The sequence below is a fragment of the Salvelinus namaycush genome, chromosome 35 (assembly GCF_016432855.1).
Source record: "Salvelinus namaycush isolate Seneca chromosome 35, SaNama_1.0, whole genome shotgun sequence".
Taxonomy (NCBI): domain Eukaryota; kingdom Metazoa; phylum Chordata; class Actinopteri; order Salmoniformes; family Salmonidae; genus Salvelinus; species Salvelinus namaycush.
In genome coordinates, this window is record NC_052341.1 from 19,172,415 (window position 1) to 19,191,447 (window position 19,033).

General features: G+C 41.8%; 1 protein-coding gene across 6 annotated transcripts in view; it reads right to left on the bottom strand.

Annotated features, from left to right (window-relative positions):
- Positions 1-110: 110 nt before the first annotated feature.
- Positions 111-19,033, bottom strand: part of LOC120029492 (eukaryotic translation initiation factor 2-alpha kinase 1-like) — a 39,342-nt gene continuing 20,419 nt past the window's right edge. For 2 of the 6 annotated variants that reach the window (XM_038974736.1, XM_038974732.1), the window contains exons 5-15: positions 18,175-18,274; positions 18,007-18,087; positions 17,796-17,892; positions 17,605-17,671; positions 17,160-17,517; positions 16,369-16,465; positions 14,587-14,693; positions 5,724-5,844; positions 5,347-5,426; positions 2,161-2,394; positions 111-402 (exon numbers count right to left, since the gene is read on the bottom strand). In XM_038974736.1, the coding sequence (XP_038830664.1) occupies positions 277-402; positions 2,161-2,394; positions 5,347-5,426; positions 5,724-5,844; positions 14,587-14,693; positions 16,369-16,465; positions 17,160-17,517; positions 17,605-17,671; positions 17,796-17,892; positions 18,007-18,087; positions 18,175-18,274 (1,468 nt within the window). In that variant the 3' untranslated portion in view covers positions 111-276. The remainder of the gene's footprint in view (positions 403-2,160; positions 2,395-5,346; positions 5,427-5,723; positions 5,845-14,586; positions 14,694-16,368; positions 16,466-17,159; positions 17,518-17,604; positions 17,672-17,795; positions 17,893-18,006; positions 18,088-18,174; positions 18,275-19,033) is intronic. The other 4 variants (XM_038974735.1, XM_038974734.1, XM_038974737.1 and 1 more) reach the window with 4 other exon arrangements.

The following is a 19,033-nucleotide window of genomic DNA, read 5'->3' on the forward strand; positions in this document are numbered from 1 at the left end:
ACAACCCAGTCTTATTGGCTTGATTACCTTCATCATATGAGTATGTTAAATCACAACCACAAATTATGTAAATGAATCTTGACTAGATACTATGTCTGCAGACTCTCAGATAAGTGTAAATTAAATGATTTATTCTACAGTTTTAACTTATAGTCACATTGTTACATCCAGACAGAGAGACCACACACATTCAACCATTTGCACTAAATTATTCACATTTGGTAAGGTAAAGGGGTCAAATATAACATGTTTGAAGATGGGCAGAGATGGTTGACGTCAGGTCTTGTCCGTGTAATGGGATGCTTGCTGTCTGCTCTGAGTCTGTAGCTGACTGATCTGTCTCCTGAGTTGAACTATCTCATCTTCCTGCTCTTCAACCCTTCTCTGCAAGTCATGGATAACCTGTAAGGAGAAGAGGGACATTGGTATCACAGATCAAACATCTCCAATGTGTAACACTCTTCTCCTGATATTTTCTGTCAGTAGTTGGCACCAGATTAAACATGTGGCTGAAAGTGACACAGGTCAAACCCTTATAGCCAAGCGATGCTACTAGCATTTGGATCATATGTGTTTGAGCTTGTACAATAGCAGTGTAAATATCATGGCAAGCAGAAATACAACAAGTACATCAAACACATACACCCTAGTCATGAGCTGTTCAATCCCTAACGGTCGGGCAGACAGTATTGGGGCATGAGGACTGATACCAACTGTCTCAGAGAAAGTTTATATCTTAACCACAAGATTCCACATTACCATTATGCTTTATTACACTGAGTTACACCAGGATCTGAACTCCATCATTGTTAGATTAAGACACAGCGGAGCCGGCTCGAGATATTGGTCGGAAAATGCCACTGTACTCCAAATTTGACCTTAATCCAAATCTATACATCGAGAAGATTGAAATACTGCTAGTTTACTGTCCCTTTCGTCCTCATGCTAGCTAGCAGTAGCCACTGCAGTCATTCTGGAATGGCAGTGTCAGCCAATCAGCTCCTTTGTTGTTTAACGCGATGCTAGCATGAGGACAAAAGGGACAGTAAACTAGCAGTATTTCAATCTTCTCGATGTATAAGTTTGGATAAAGATAACATTTCTGCATTGAGGTACGTTTTCCGACCCATTTCCTGCGCCAGCTCCGCTGTGTCTTATATAACCATTACGGCGCTCCGACCCCAGTGAAGCTCAGTGTAAAGTGTAACGGTAGGCTAGTTTCTATCTGCAAGCCATCAAACTGATAAACACTTGAACTGGACTGACCACTTGCACTTACTCTCCGCACCTTAGCACACATGCACTCACTCACATCACAATTTCTGCTACAATACTTTTATTTTCTATTGCTAATACTGCACAATTTAAACACTTGCCTCCCAATCCCTCCTTTCTGACACGTGTAAATATTGGACAATAAACTGTGCCTTCCCATATTATACACTGAACCAAGATATAAACACAACATGTAAAGTGCTGGTCCCATGTTTCATGAGCTGAAATAAAGGATTGCAGAAATTTTCCATAAATTGCACTAATTTAATTTGTTTACATCCCTTTTAGTGAGCATTTTATCCTTTGTCAAGATAATCCCTTCACCTGACAGGTGTGGCATATCAAGAAGCTGATTAAACAGAATGATCATTACACAGGTGCACCTTGTGCTTGGGACAATGAAAGGCCATTCTAAAATGTACAGTTTTGTCACAACACAATGCCACAGATGTGTCAAGTTTTGCGGAGGAGTATTTCTCTCTATAGTAAAGCCGTTTTGTGGGAAAAACGTATTCTGATTGGCAGGGACTGGCTCCCAAGTGGATGGGCCTATGCCCTCTCAGGCAGGCCCAGGCCAAATAAAACTATTTCAATTGACTGATTTCCATATATGAACTGTAACTCAGAAAAATCTTTTAAATTGTTACATGTTGCTTTTATATTGTTGTTCAGTACTTATGCTAAAATGTTTATTCTATTCTACTGAGCCATTTACTTTATGTTCGTATTCTTATCTTTTATTATTTCTTATTGCTGTTGCATTGTTGAGAAGGAACCTGCAAGTAAGCATTTCGTTCAACGGCGTATACTATGTGTATCCTGTACATACGACTAATAAAACTTAAAACTATCAGTCTCATTCCCAGCCAGCCTAGTCATCCATACCATGTCTTTGCTGCTGAACAGCTCGCTCTGCAGCAGCTGTGTGGCGCTGGGTCTTAGAGTGGGGTCTCTGCTGGTCAGCAGTGTGATGTACTTGGCCAGGACAGGCCAGTGCTGGGAGAAGGAGTCTGGGACCTTCCCCTCACGGAGGTCCCCTAGCTTCTGAACACGCTCCATCTCTGTCCCAAAGGGCTGGAACAGCTCCTGGGCCACCACTCCAATACTGTACATGTCTGACTGCATAGGAGAAGAAAAGGCATAGTGATACAAATATTTTTGATTTACTGTGTATCAATTACTTTATAAATAAAAATGTTATATTATCATCATTACAATTCAATAAAAGTTTGTTTTATGTAGAAAAGTCACACTGATTGTGCCCAGTCATTTTTGTGTGTCTCTCGAGCGGCTAGATGGTCTTTATCATTCGGCCATCAGATTTGCCACCAATGCTCCTTATAGGACACATCACTGCACTCTATACTCCTCTGTAAATTGGTCATCTGTATACCCGTCGCAAGACCCACTGGTTGATGTTTATTTATACTCCCCCCTATCTGAGATATCTACTGCAGCCCTCATCCTCCTCATACAACACCCGTTCTGCCAGCCACATTCTGTTAAAAGGTCTCCGCAGCTAGCGACTGGAACAAGCTGCAAAAAAACACTCAAACTGGACCGTTTTATCTCTTCATTCAAAGACTCAATCATGGACACTGACAGTTGTGGCTACTTCCCGTGATGCATTGTGGTCTCTACCTTCTTGCCCTTTGTGCTGTTATCTTTAGGGCTCCCGAGTGGCGCAGCGGTCTAAAGCACTGCATCTCAGTGCAAGAGGCGTCACTACATTTCCTGGTTTGAATCCAGGCTGTATTCCATCTGGCCATGATTGGGAGTCCCATAGTGCGGCGCATAAATGGCCCAGCATCGTCCGGGTTTGGACAGGGTAGGCCATCGTTGTAAATAATAATTTGTTCTTAACTGACTTGCCTAGTTAAAGAATGGTTAAATTTAAAAAAATAACATAACAAAAAATACATATATCATAATAATAAGAAATATATATATATATACAAACTCAGCAAAAAAAGAAACGTCCCTTTTACAGGACCCTGTCTTTCAAAGATAATTCGTAAAAATCCAAATAACTACATTGTAAAGGGTTTAAACACGGTTTTCCAAGCTTGTTCAATGAAGCATAAACAATTAATGAACATGCACCTGTGGAACGGTCATTAAGACACTAACAGCTTAGTGTCGGAAATTAAGGTCACAGTTATGAAAACTTAGGACACTAAAGAGGCCTTTCTACTGACTCTGCAAAACAGCAAAAGAAAGATGCCCAGGGTCCCTGCTCATCTGCGTGAACGTGCCTTAGGCATGCTGCAAGGAGGCATGAGGACTGCAGATGTGGCCAGGGCAATAAATTGCAATGTCCGTACTGTGAAACGCCTAAGACAGAACTACAGGGAGACAGGACGGACAGCTGATCTTCCTCGCAGTGGCAGACCACGTGTAACAACACCTGCACTGGATCGGTACATCCGAACATCACACCTGCGGGACAGGTACAGGATGGCAACAACAACTGCCCGAGTTACACTAGGAACACACAATCCCTCCATCAGTGCTCAGACTGTCCGCAATAGGCTAAGAGAGGCTGGACTGAGGGCCTGTAGGCCTGTTGTAAGGCAGGTCCTCACAAGACATCACCAGCAACAACGTTGCCTATGGGCACAAACCCACCGTCGCTGGACCAGACAGGACTGGCAAAAAGTGCTCTTCACTGACGAGTCGCGGTTTTGTCTCACCAGGGGTGATGGTTGGATTCGCGTTTATCGTCGAAAGAATGAGCGTTACACCGAGGCCTCTACTCTGGAGCGGGATCGATTTGGAGGTGGAGGGTCCGTCATGGTCTGGGGCGGTGTGTCACAGCATCATCGGACTGAGCTTGTTGTCATTGCAGGCAATCTCAACGCTGTCCATTACAGGGAAGACATCCTCCTCCCTCATGTGGTACCCTTCCTGCAGGCTCATCCTGACATGACCCTCCAGCATGACAATGCCACCAGCCATACTGCTCGTTCTGTGCGTGATTTCCTGCAAGACAGGAATGTCAGTGTTCTGCCATGGCCAGTGAAGAGCCCGGATCTCAATCCCATTGAGCACGTCTGGGTCCTGTTGGATCGGAGGGTGAGGGCTAGGGCCATTCCCCCCAGAAATGTCTGGGAACTTGCAGGTGCCTTGGTGGAAGAGTGGGGTACATCTCACAGCAAGAACTGGCAAATCTGGTGCAGTCCATGAGGAAGAGATGCACTGCAGTACTTAACCCCCCCTTTGTTCAGGAACACATTATTACATTTCTGTTTGTCACATGTCTGTGGAACTTGTTCAGTTTATGTCTCAGTTGTTGAATCTTGTTATGTTCATACAAATATTTACACATGTTAAGTTTGCTGAAAATAAACGCAGTTGACAGTGAGAGGACGGTTATTTTTTTGCTGAGTTTATATACACTACCATTCAAAAGTTTGGGGTCACTTAGAAATGTTTTTGAAAGAAAAGCTCATTTTTTGTCCATTAAAATAACATCAGATTGATCACAAATACAGTGTAGACATTGTTAATGTTGTAAATGACTATTATAGCTGGATAGTGAATGAATAGCCTTAATGAATAGCCTTCATTTATCAGAACAAGAATAGACTGACGAGTTTCAGATGAAAGGTCTTTGTTTCTGGCTATTTTGAGCCTGTAATCGAACCAGCAAATGCCGATGCTCCAGATATTCAACTAGTCTAAAGAAGGCCAGTTTTATTGCTTCTTTAATCAGAACAACAGTTTTCAGCTGTGCTAACATAATTGCAAAAGGTTTTTCTAATGATCAATTAGCCTTTTAAAATTATAAACTTGGATTAGCTAACACAACGTGCCATTGGAATACAGGAGTGATGGTTGCTGATAATGGGCCTCTGTACGCCTATGTAGATATTCCATTAAAAATCAGCCGCTTCCAGCTACAATAGTCATTTACAACATTAACAATGTCTACACTGTATTTCTGATCAATTTGATGTTATTTTAATGGACAAAAAATGTGCTTTTCTTTCAAAAACAAGGACATTTCTAAGTGACCCCAAACTTTTGAACGGTAGTGTATATATTTCTGACATTATGGAGATGACTCACCCTTGAATCGTAGTGGGAACCCTCCAGTTGTTCAGGTGCTGCGTAAACAAATGTCCCCACTCCAGTGGTGTGAGAGGAACCTGCAGAAAGATTACAAGCATATCAAGAACACACACAGGACCAGAGCCAGCCAGGGGAAATGTGTGGGTCAAGTTCAGTGCAATGCCATAAAAGGGATTTAGTTACACAAACCCATAGCACCATCTTCTGGTGATTTCAAGAACTACACATGGACACAAGTGTACAATGGATCTACTTTGATTTGATACATTGTATACATCTCTTGAGATGTTAAATGTTTACATATATATTGTAACAACCATTGAGCTTGTGGTGACAGAGACAGATTAGAAGAATAGATTAAATCAGTTTTTCACCAGTGTTCTGTGAGGTGGAGGGTGGTTTTTCCTTGTCATCCATCATTATATCCCTGCAAGCCAGTCCAAAGTCTCCAATCCTCACATGGCAGTCATGTCCATGCAGGAAAATATTCCTGGGCTGTAAATCAAAATCATACAAAATGTAAAATATTCACATAATATCCCATTTTTATGTTGAGTGTGAGGTCATAATGCTACAGGAGATTCTAAAACAGGGATTCTTCTATACAATGCGTAATTCTATTTTGTCATTACCTCTAGGCCACGTTACTGCTTTAGTATATTGTTTAACTTTTATTTTTTATTTAAAATGGGTAATATTAGTAACAAACCATGCCTTAGTCCCTATTGCATGCATTATAAACTACAGCTTAATAAGAAAATCAGATTCAGCGATGGAGTCCCCGGTGAATTTGATCATTTGCAGTTTAAAATTCACGAAGCAATAGTCAAAGGAGATGTGTCTAGTATTATCAAGCTTTTAAGATCTCACCCTGTCAATGAGCCTGTTCAGATTTGGAAATACTGTACTGTTTTTTCTACACTTCAAAGACAGGTAAGTGTTGAAAAACATGCCATTTTCGCTAGCCTAAATATATAGGCCCCTCAAAGTTCTAAATCGTTCACAGGGAATAACTATCAGCTGCAGTAGGACTATATGGCACGTCTATGCGTTGTTTAAATTATTATTCTTTTTACAAATAAAGTTCTTATTATTATCATGAAAATGCTCAGGTAGGATATGCCTACGCGTAATATTACATACAGGTTGTTATTTTCGTCAGTGGAATCAGCCATAGGAGAGGCACCAACATCATCATATCGACAGCTGTCACCAGCGATGCATGATGACGTTTCCAAACGTGCTTATTACTGCCTTCTTGAGAAAAAATATCAGAGCATTGACAGAGTACAGCGCTGTAATTTACTGTTTGCTCAGAGGCTACCGTTGAGGCTGAAAACCAGCATTTCACGATAACTGACATTTACAAAGAGCCTTAAAACGTGTAAGTTTTCAATAATGTAGAGTTTGCTCTAGTAGGACCTTGATCTTCTAGCTATGGGGTATGGATACGAACGTCAACTTTTCAGATGCTGAATTATATGATGCAATCTTGATAGAAGACCTGGCGCGTATTAACGATTTTATCCAAAAACGGGGGTCCAACTTTTACATCGATTTAAGAACAACGGGACTTCTTCATGAAATCCTTTCAAAGGTAACCCACAATAAAAACTTCAGACATGGTATTCTCTAACGGTATGATACAAAATATTTCCTGCAATCTGGAGTTATTAACCAAAAACTCCCAGACCTCCAAAACTGAGCATGCGTAATAGCCACGTTATTTAGTTTACTCATAGATTAGCCATTATACTGAATAGATACTCAAGTGGGGCCATTCTAGCCAATGAGGGGCTGATACGCGTGTGAACAACAGGCACAACACCGACATAAAGTGTTTTCTAAATGTTGCCAGGATGTCAAGTGGCCTACTTATATCTATCTCTACACTCGTAACAAGTTACGCATTACGAAATTTATATTCGATCAAATAAGCCATACATAGCAAATAAACCAGTCCATTTTTTGTTAACCAAATTCGACACTCATTGACCTCCAATACAAAAACTCCTCGCTTTGTGAGCGAAGAAAAAGTACCAAAAAAACGCCACCTGCTGGAGAATACAAATTTTGGGCCCAGCTATCCCTCTCGTTCAAATATCCATTGCAAAATCTATGTTGCATACAACATACATAAAATACAATACATAACAAGTTAGGGAACAGCAAACTTCATGCACTCCAACACATTTTACTATGAGGCAGAGAGAAAATTTTTACGTTTTATGCTATTCTACAAATTTTGGCATGAAGCTGAGAGACACTTTTGCCGTTTTAAAAGCACATTTTCTGCAATTGTACACATTTTGCCATGGGACAGAGAGAAAAAGGTGCTGTTGTATAGCTTATCTCATGCTATTTTTCACATTTTGCCATGACAATGAGAGAAAATTGTGCTGTTTTAAAGCACATTTCCTGTAATTGTACACATTTTGCCACGAGGCGGAGAGAAAATTGTGCAGTTTTAAAGCTAATTCCCTGCAATTCTACACATTTTGCCATGCTTATGACGTGTTAATATGCTATCTGGGGGCCCTGACCTCCAGATGTCCCCCAGCCTGTTCGGTAACAAACATTTAGCATTCCTAACATGTTTTTCTAAGTCTTTAAACAAGTTCTCTCTCGCTCATTGCCTACAGGGCTTGGCAATTCTCCCCCTCCACCTGGCTGCATCTTACAGGAGAGTGAAGAGCCTTGAGAGCCTTCTCTCTGCCGGGGCAGACCCGGAGATCAGGTATCCCTATATGAACAGGTTCCACTGGTTTAAGTCATACACTGAAAAGGGATGACCATATTAGAGCTTTCGAACGATAATGCTGCTCTGTATAACTAAGCAACATTAGACTATTGAGTTACACCCCTAAACTCCAGCATGACCATTCCAAATGTCCTAAAACATGAAAAAAGCTCTATGAGTAATGCCAGTATTTGGAAGTGGCACCACAAGTCTCAGTAATCTCCTTTTATGTGAAAAAAAAAATCACCACCAGCAAAACAAAACCATTCTGACAAGACCATTTCCCCCATGTGCTCCTTGCGACCTCCAGGGACCAGCGAGGGCGCAACGCCCTGCACCTGGTGATCACCCACTGGCCCACCATCCTGGCCTCCTGGCCCAAGCCACGAACCAAGTTTGAGACGGCCATGATGTCCATGCAGCACCGGGCCGAGGCCTGCCTCAGGGTGCTCTGCAACCACGGAGTCAACATCAACGCAGAGGTAATTGATTGATTGGTTAATTGAAAATGTAATCTAAAATTGTTCCATCCCTATGTTGAAAACATGATGCATATACTACCCCAATTATTCAAGGGTAAACACAAAGCATGATGAAGTTGCCTGTAGAGATGCTGATCTTATTGTCCGTTTTGAATTTACACCCAAGGGTTCAAGCTGAGCCAAGGTCTGTGCCTAAAGGGCTGCGTTTACACAAGCAGCCCAATTCTGCTATTTTTTTCCACTAACTGGTCTTTTGACCAATCACATTAGATCATTTCACATCAGATCTTATTCAGATTTGTCAAAAGACCAGTTAGTTAGTGAAAAAGAAGATCAGAATCGGGCTGCCTGTCTAAACGCAGCCAATTGGAATTAAACTAGAAGTCATAAACAGGGGTTTTTCTGCATAGAAAAGTTTTGGGTTGTCCATAGAGTAAAGAAGTAAATAAAAATAAAAAAATGTTTTTGGGGATGGAAAAACTGAAAAACGTTTTTAAGTGTAAACTTAAAACGACTAAAACCAGATGAAGTATCTAGAAAAGGTAATGGACCTACATATTTTTAATAAGATAATCTAACAATCACCCAAATAAAAGCTAAACAGTCGGGGAGAATCTCACATTTAAAAAATTATACATTAAGGAGTATTTTTGTCATGGCATAGGGCCCCCATTGATTTTGCTATAATGTTTGAATCACTCAGATAACATAAGGGCAATTCCACTGTAACATAATTACGCTTTGACTCTGTTTTTACTTTAAAATGTATGCCAAACAAAAACCATTGAAAAACCATACAACTCTATGCACTTAGTTCACAAAAACTAAATTTGGTGGAATAACTGTGCAGAATTACTTTAAAATCCCCTTCAAGTTTTCATGCAACAACATTTTCAAAAAAATCTTAAATATCTGCTCTGAATTAAGATTCAAAGATGTCTGCTGAAAGAACAGGGTGTCAGCTATGACAGTTTGAAAAATAAATGTTGGTTATTTAACTACACTAAGTGAAGTGGATTTACACCCGGAAACGGAATTACGGTAACATAATTACAGAAAGAGAGGGGGCTCATGGGTAGGTGTCAGTAAGGGCTGGAAGAGGTGACATTAACTGGACAGTGAGAGATAAGCAGAGAGAAAGAGAGAGAGAGAGAGAAGAGAGGGGTTGTCCATACTCAGACTGTTTTAACATTCTTGGTTATACCAACAGAAAGACAAAGAAAAGAGTAGGGAGCTGAACATAACAGTATGCCACTGAAAGGGAGGACTGTAGCATGTGACCCAACTGTGGTTTGTGACTGTATTGATTTCCCATTGTAGCCAATTCAGTTGCAGTAAATCCGTTACAGATTTTTTGGGAATGTCCATTACCAATTACGTAATGGAATTACGAGTTTGAATCACTTAATAATTCATAAACAAAATTGATATCAGTAAAATCACTATAACTAATTGGTAGGTCTACCATTACTTGTTACTTTTGTTTACATTGTCCTCCCTCCTCATGAGGGAGAAAAATGAGAAAATATCCTAAAGATATGCCGGTTTTTGGTAACGGAATTGCAAGGCAATATTTCTTAAACTTACAGAAGGTAAGCAAATTCTCCAAAACTAAATATAAAAGTGTTGATATTAGTTGGCAGGGATCTTCTTTATGACAACATTATTGTATTTTAATGTATTTTTGATAACTTTTAAGGCTTTTTCTGGTAGATATTTTCTAAGACCCATTTTCCATCTGTTTATCCGGAAATCAAAAGCTTTTACTCATGCCTAATTTTTAAGATGGAAAATGGTTTAAGAAGGTTTTTCCATTTCCCAAAACTATATAGACTCAACTATCATTTCAAACCCATTTGACACCCAATGCTCTTATGAACTTCACATGTTGATGCTCATGGGTCCTTTTAGATGGAAATGCCCATAAGCCATGGCCAAATGTGTAGAATTGCAAGAAAATAGCTTTAAAACAGAAAAATTGTGTCACTGCGGTCAACCTAACTTTACGGCTGGCGACCTCATCATTGGCCATGGCCACGCCCACCACCTAAGCCACATTTTGATCCAAGCTTTGGAGCACCTTAAATTAAATTTCGGGAAAAATGGCAAACTCAGCTTCATCATTCATTGAATCAGATGGCTCATTCATTACAAAAACGACTGATATTGCCAAATAATCTCAGCAAAAAAAGAAACGTCCCTTTTTCAGGAACCTGTCTTTCAAAGATAATTCGTAAAAATCCAAATAACTTCACAGATCTTCATTGTAAAGGGTTTAAACACTGTTTCCCATGCTTGTTCAATTAACCATAAACAATTAATGAACATGCACCTGTTGAACGGTTGTTAAGACACTAACAGCTTATAGACGGTAGTAATTAAGGTCACAGTTATGAAAACTTAGGACAAAAAAAAAGCCTTTCTACTGACTGAAAAACAGCAAAAGAAAGATGCCCAGGGTCCCTGCTCATCTGCGTGAACGTGCCTTAGGCATGCTGCAAGGAGGCATGAGGACTGCAGATGTGGCCAGGAAAATAAATTGCAATGTCCGTACTGTGAGACGCCTAAGACAGTGCTACAGGGAGACAGGACGGACAGGACGGACAGCTGATTGTCCTCGCAGTGGCAGACCACGTGTAACAAACACCTGCACAGGATCAGTACATCTGAACCTCCTGTACCTGTCCCGCAGGTGTGGTGGCAACAATAACTGCCCGAGTTACACCAGGAACGCACAATCCCTCCATCAGTGCTCAGACTGTCCGCAATTGGCTGAGAGAGGCTGGACTGAGGGCTTGTAGGCCTGTTGTAAGGCAGGTCCTCACAAGACATCACCGGCAACAACGTCGCCCATGGGCACAAACACACCATCGCTGGACCAGACAGGACTGGCAAAAAGTGCCGCGGTTTTGAGTCACGGTTTTGTCTCACCAGGGGTGATGGTCGGATTCGCGTTTATCGTCGAAGGAATGAGCGTTACACCGAGACCTGTACTCTGGAGCGGGATTGATTTGGAGGTGGAGGGTCTGTCATGGTCTGGGGCGGTGTGTCACAGCATCATCGGACTGAGCTTGTTGTCATTGCAGGCAATCTCTACGCTGTGAGTTACAGGGAAGACATCCTCCTCCCTCATGTGGTACCCTTCCTGCAGGCTCATCCTGACATGACCCTCCAGCATGACAATGCCACCAGCCATACTGCTCGTTCTGTGCGTGATTTCCTGCAAGACAGGAATGGCAGTGTTCTGCCATGGCCAGCGAAGAGCCCGGCTCTCAATCCCATTGAGCACATCTGGGACCTGTTGGATCGGAGGGTGAGGGCTAGGGCCATTCCCCCCAGAAATGTCTGGGAACTTGCAGGTGCCTTGGTGGAAGAGTGGGGTAACATCTTACAGCAAGAACTGGCAAATCTGGTGCAGTCCATGAGGAGATGCACTGCAGTACTTAATTAATGCAGCTGGTGGCCACACCAGATACTGATTGTTACTTTTGATTTTGACCCCCCCCCCCCTTTGTTCAAGGACACATTATTCAATTTCTGTTAGTCACATGTCTGTGGAACTTGTTCAGTTTGTCTCAGTTGTTGAATCTTATGTTCATACAAATATTTACACATGACAGTGAGAGGATGTTTCTTTTTTTGCTGAATCAGGAATTCCCCAGGACAGCTGTCTAGGCCCCTTACTTTTCTTTACTAAATGACATGCCGCTGGCTTTGAGTAAAGCTAGTGTGTCTATGTATACGGATGACTCAACACTATACACGTCAGCTACTACAGCAACTGAAATGACTGCAACACTTAACAAAGAGCTGCATTTTCAGAATGGGTGGCAAGGAATAAGTTAGTCCTAAATATTTCAAAAACTAAAAGCATTGTATTTGGGACAAATCATTCACTAAACTCTAAACCTCAACTACATCTTGTAATAAATAATGTGGAAATTGAGCAAATTGAGGTTACTAAACTGCTTGGATTAACCCTGGATTATAAACTGTCATGATCAAAACATTGATACAACAGTAGCTAAAATGGGAAGAAGTCTGTCCATAATAAAGCGCTGTTCTACCTTCTTAACAGCACTATGAACAAGGCAGGTCCTATAGGCTCTAGTTTTGTCACACCTTGACTACTGTTCAGTCGTGTGGTCAGGTGCCACAAAGAGGGACTTAGGAAAATTGCAATTGGCTCAGAACAGGGCAGCACGGCTGGCTCTTGGATGTACACAGAGAGAAAACATTAATACTATGCATGTCAATCTCTCCTGGCTCAAAGTAGAGATTGACTTCATCCCTACTGGTATTTGTGAGAGGAATTGACATGCTGAATGCACGAGCTGTCTGTTTAAACTATTAGCACACAGCTCAGACACCCATGCATACCCCACAAGACACGCCACCAGAGGTCTCTTCACAGTCCCAAATCCAGAACAGACTATGGGAGGCACACAGTACTACATAGAGCCATGACCACATGGAACTGTATTCCACATCAGGTAACTGATGCAAGCAGTAGAATCAGATTTAAAAAGCAGGTAAAAATACACCTTATGGAACAGCGGGGACTGTGAAGCAACACAAACATAGGCACATGCATACACACACACACACACGATAACATACGCACTATACACACACATACACATGGATTTTGGGTTGTAGATATGTGGTAGTGGAGTATGGGGCTGAGGGCACACAGTGTTGTGAATTCTGTAATTAATGTTTTGTAATGTTTTTGAAAATTGTATAACTGCCTTAATTTTGCCGGACCCCAGGAAGAGCTAGTGGGGATCCATAGTAAATACAATTACAAAATTCTAGGTGGACAGTGACGGCCGCCACACCGCGCTTCATCTGGCCGTTCGCTACGGAGCCCTGCCCGCTATCAGCATCCTGGCGAGCCACGGCGCCAAAATCAACACCATCGACCACTTTGGGATGATGCCACTGCATATGGCTGCCGGGATCCTCAATACAGAAATGACAGCCAGCCTGATCAAGCTTGGGGCCGACGTCAACAAGGTTTTTAGTTTCTTTGTTATTTGTGTTTTACGTAACCCATTTTCAACTCCTGCTGTCAAGCTTTGTGGAATGTTTCTGGTGAAAGCATACTGATGTTTAGAAGTGCACATTTTAAATATAGTTTGCTTTGAAGGTGATGAGTAAGTCAGGTAACAGCCCCCTCCACCTGGCTGCCCTGGCGGCGACCAACAAGCCAGTGAAGGCCCTCGGAGTGGACCTGGGCTGTATCATTGAGCTGCTGGATCAGGGGGCTGACCCGAACACAGTGAACCATGCCGGGCGCACGGCCCTGCACGAGGCCTGTAACGGGGGCCACGAGGCCGTGGTGGTGCTCCTCCTGAAGTATGGAGCGGACATCAACCAGCTGACAACTGCAGGGGAAAACTGCCTCTTCCTGTACCTGGATCAGAAGCTCAACCTGAGGCACACCTCTCTGCTGTGGAAGCTCCTCACCATGACCTACCCCCTGACCATCAGCAACAGAGATGGCCACCTGCCCAGCTCTTTAATGCTCCCAGAGTACTTTGACCAGCGGGACCAGCTACTGAACCTGTGTCAGCAGCCTAGGAGCCTCATGGACATATGTAAGATCCACATCTACCAACGCTATTGGAAGAGTCATGGTAGAGAATGCCTGAAGCAGGTACTACCAGACAGGGTGCATGACTTTGTGTTTAACCATTGGGAAAACGCATGTGATGTCATGTTTGTTAAGGAGGGTGATGACATCCCACCTCGGTTCCCCCGCTTTCCCAATATGGAGGACTTCACCATGCCTCAAGGAGTCTAACTCCTCCTGTCCAAGGAGATGAAGGCTACAGCATGTTACTTTTACATTTTAACACACATTACCTCAACATATTCAATGAACCTCCAGAGATATGGAGAGGTTCACACGTGATCAATCTCATCAGAGAGCGGCAAAACCTCCTTTGTTATTATTTGATGGTGCACTTCTTTATGAAATTAAATAATATACACTTGCAAAGAACATACCTTCAGGTCTCTATGTATGATTCCTCTAGAGTGAATGTATTCTACACCTTGAAGTATTTTATGTAGAATGCTGAGGGTTTGTTTCGTGTCCACAGCCTCATAAGGATCTGAAAAACAAAAGACAAAACATACTCATTAACAAATTCTGCATAATGTAAACCTAATCAAAACAGTGATAAATGTTGCATGAAAAACCAAAGCAACAAAGAGGTGCATCTCATTGTGCAAGTTATATACAGTACCAGTGAAAAGTTTGGACACACCTATTCATTACAGGGTTTTTCTTTATTTTTACTATTTTCTACATTGTAGAATAATAGTGAAGACATCAAAACTATGAAATAGCACGTATAGATTAATGTAGTAACCAAAAAAGTGTTAAACAAATCTAAATATATTTTATATTTGAGATTCTTCAAAGTGGCCACCCTTTGCCTTGATGACATGGCACACTCTAGTCACCTGTAATGCATTTCAATTAACAGGTGTGCCTTGTTAAACGTTAATTTGTGGAATTTATTTGTTTGAGCCAAACACTTGTGTTGTGACAAGGTAGGGGTGGTATACAGAAGCTAGCCCTATTTGGTAAAAGACCAAGTCCATATTATGGCAAGAACAGCTCAAGTAAGCAAAGAGAAACGACAGTCCATCATTACTTTAAGACATGAAGGTCAGTCAATCTGGGAAATGTCAAGTACTTTGAAAGTTTCTTCAAATGCAGTCGCTAAAAGCACTATGATGAAACTGGCTCTCATGAGGACCGCCACACGAAAGGAAGACCCAGAGTTACCTCTGCTGCAGAGGATAAGTTCATTAGAGTTACCAGCCTCAGAAATTGCAGCCCAAATAAATGCTTCACAGATTTCAAGTAACAGACATCTCAACATCAACTGTTCAGAGGAGACTGCGTGAATCAGGCCTTCATGGTCGAATTGCTGCAAAGAAACCACTACTAAAGGACACCAATAAGAAGACACTTGCTTGGGCCAAGAAACACGAGAAATGGACATTAGACCAGTGGAAATCTGTCCTTTGGTCTGATGATTCCAAATTTGTGATTTTTGGTTCCAACCGCCATATGTGAGACGTATGGTAGGTGAACGGATGATCTCCGCATGTGTGGTTCCCACCATGAAGCATGGTGGTGGCGTGTGGGTGCTTTGTATTCCAGGTGTGGTGGTGCTTTGCTGGTGACACCGTCAGTGATTTATTTAGAATTCAAGGTACATTTAGCCTGCATGACTACCACAGCATTCTGCAGTGATACGCCATCCCATCTGGTTTGCGCTTAGTCGGACTATCATTTGTTTTTCAACAGGACAATGACCCAACACACCTCCAGGCTATGTAAGGGCTATTTGACCAAGAAGGAGAGTAATGGAGTGCTGCATCAGATGACCTGGCCTCCACCCGACCTCAACCCAATTGAGATGGTTTGGGATGAGTTGGACCGCAGAGTGAAGGAAAAGCAGCCAACAAGTGCTCAGCATATGTGGGAACTCCTTCAAAACTTTTGGAAAAGCATTCCAGTTGAAGCTGGTTGAGAGAATGCCAAGAGTTTGCAAAGCTGTCATCAAGGCAAAGGGTGGACACCTGGAAGAATCTCAAATATATTTTGATTTGTTTAACATTGTTTTGGTTACTACATGATTCTATGTGTTATTTCATAGTTTTGATGTCTTCACTATTATTCTACAATGTAGAAAATAGTAAAATAAAGAAAAACCCTTGAATAAGTAGGTGTGTCCAAACTTTTGACTGGTACTGTTCATGTATGCTCACTTTGTGAGGTGTGTTCGGTGGTTCGCTCTAAAATCCAGTCTTTGAGCGAGCGTTCACACAGCTGCATCTGGATATACAGCATGAGATGGAACTGCACCTGAGGAAGTAAAATAGAACAGTGTCCAGTAAAATCTGAGTTTAACCAAAAATCTGTAAAATAATCATCTATATCAGGCAACTTTGATGGGGGTGGGGGCCACAAAAAAATCGGAACTCATCATGAGGGGCTGCAGTTGCTCGCGGTTCTGCGTACCCACATCCATACCCCCCCACATTGTGAGCAAACGTCTTAGTGGCCCCCCTCGACAGCAGAGACTTTTAAAAATAAAATAAAAATCATTTCAGAGTTAATTTCGTGCAGTTCTACACATTTTGCCATAGGGAGGAGAGAAGATTTTGCAATTTTATAGCAAATTTCATGCAATTCTACACGCTGACATAGGGTGGAGAAAGGGGTTTGCAGTTTGTAATATGATATCGGAGTGAGACTGACTAACAAAATCAATAGGGGGCCCCCCGGATGGTAATTCAACAATGATAACAAGTTTAGATAGCTGGCCGCTAAACTAATTTAGTAATCAAAAAATATTTTGCTGACATGAGCTAATTGACTGACTATCAGTGACTGACATAATAATGCGGCCCGCCAGTTGCTCATGATCTATATGTACACAGGGGACATTTGTAGACGTTCAGAGTTGGAAGATTAGAGGATTTTGTTAAAACAACAGGATAAGAGGTGCTGCTCCTACTGAGCTCCATTATATACGTAGGTTACACAGTATCAATACCTCCTTGGCGGGGAATTTCGTGTCCCACTGCTCGCTCCCCATGTCGATGTAGGAGCTGTTGTTCAGATCTATCCCATTTCTGGTTCCTAAGTCATCCTCCGACAGGGCCGAGCTATCCCAGCTGACCACAGGGCAGCTGTCCCCCGTCAGGCCACACCGTCTCAGCAACACACTGTGGACAAAGTTATCTGGGAAACGGGCGTGGCGCATGGTTTTAGGACACACCGCCTGCGTGCTCTTCTCCTCTTTCACCGGGAGGCTCACTGGTGCTTTAGCTATGGCCACTGGCTCCTTTGACTGATCTGAGCTCGCGAAGACTATTGAGGAGCCGCTGCTACTAACTGTACTCTCCTCACTGCTGTGAGATTGGGGGAAAACAAGTTTAGGTTTCTAATATGATACTGAATAATAATTGGTCTTGTAATTCAGTTATATGAGATTGTACCGTTGTACCGTTTTGTACCGTTCTGGCAGCACATGCATCTCCAGTGCTGAGAGTATTGATGCCGGCTCTGAAATAAAGAAATTGTACCAAATGTAAAATGTGAAAAAACAAGAGAGGTTAGCTATGAATAAATTAAATCACTTGAATTTCTATACTAGAACATGTCAGAGGAAAGACGTAATGGAACTCACTAGTAAAAGCACGTGGGATATGCTCCATCCAGGCAGTGTGGTAGCCTACTACATTGATGTGCTGAAGACTGGATAACACTTTTACCTCTCTGTGAACCTGAAACAAATACAGGAAAATACTAAATGACTGATAAATTCACTTGTGTCCATAAATACTTCACTGAAGAATACCTCATTTTTGGAACATTAAAACTCAATACATTTGAAATACCTTCATGTAGTCTTCCCTTGAAACATTGTTGATGAGAACTTTCTTCACAGCATACTTCTGGCCATCCAGCTTGTTTTTTACCTATGACAAAACATTAAAAAGGGGGAATTTATTCCACTGTTGGTTTTAATAATCTATGATTTTTATTTTGACAATACAGTTCCGTACCTTGAAGACTTTGCCATAGGATCCTTTTCCAAGTCTAGAGAGCTCTTCAAACTCACTGAGGTAGCGAGACGTCTGTGCCAGGAACAGACCCTCTTTTGGTCTACGGTGAGATGAAGAAAATGAGTAAAGAAACAGGTCCTCAAGTTCTTCTCACAACATGAAGTACACAGCAGTACGTTTATTTTTATTTCAGTCTTTAGCTGACCCTCTTATCCAGAGCGACTTACAATTAGTGCATTCGTCTTAAGATAGCTAGGTGAGACAACACAATCGTATTAAGTACATTTTCCCTCATCTGCAGGAGGTTGGTGGCATTTTCATTGGGGAGGACGGGCTCGTGGTAATGGCTGGAGTGGAACGGTATCAAATACAGTACCAGTCAAAAGTTTGGACATACCTACTCATTCAAGGGTTTTTCTTTATTTTAACTTTTTTCTACATTGTAGAATAATAGTGAAGACAATCAAACCATGAAATAACACATATGGAATCATGTAGTAACCAAAAAAAGTGTTAAATAAATCAAAATATATTATATATTTGAGATTCTTCAAAGTAGTCACCCTTTACCTTGATGACAGCTCTGCATACTCTTGACATTCTCTCAACCAGCTTCATGAGGCAGTCGCAAAAACCATCAAGCGCCATGATGAAACTGGCTCTCATGAGGACCGCCACAGGAAATGAAGACCCAGAGTTACCTCTGCTACAGAGGATAAGTTCATTAGAGTTAACTGCACCTCAGTAATTTCAGCCCAAATAAATGCTTCACAGAGTTCAATTAAGAGACATCTCAACATCAACTGCTCAAAGGAGACTGCGTGAATAAGGCCTTCATGGTTGAATTGCTACTAAAGGA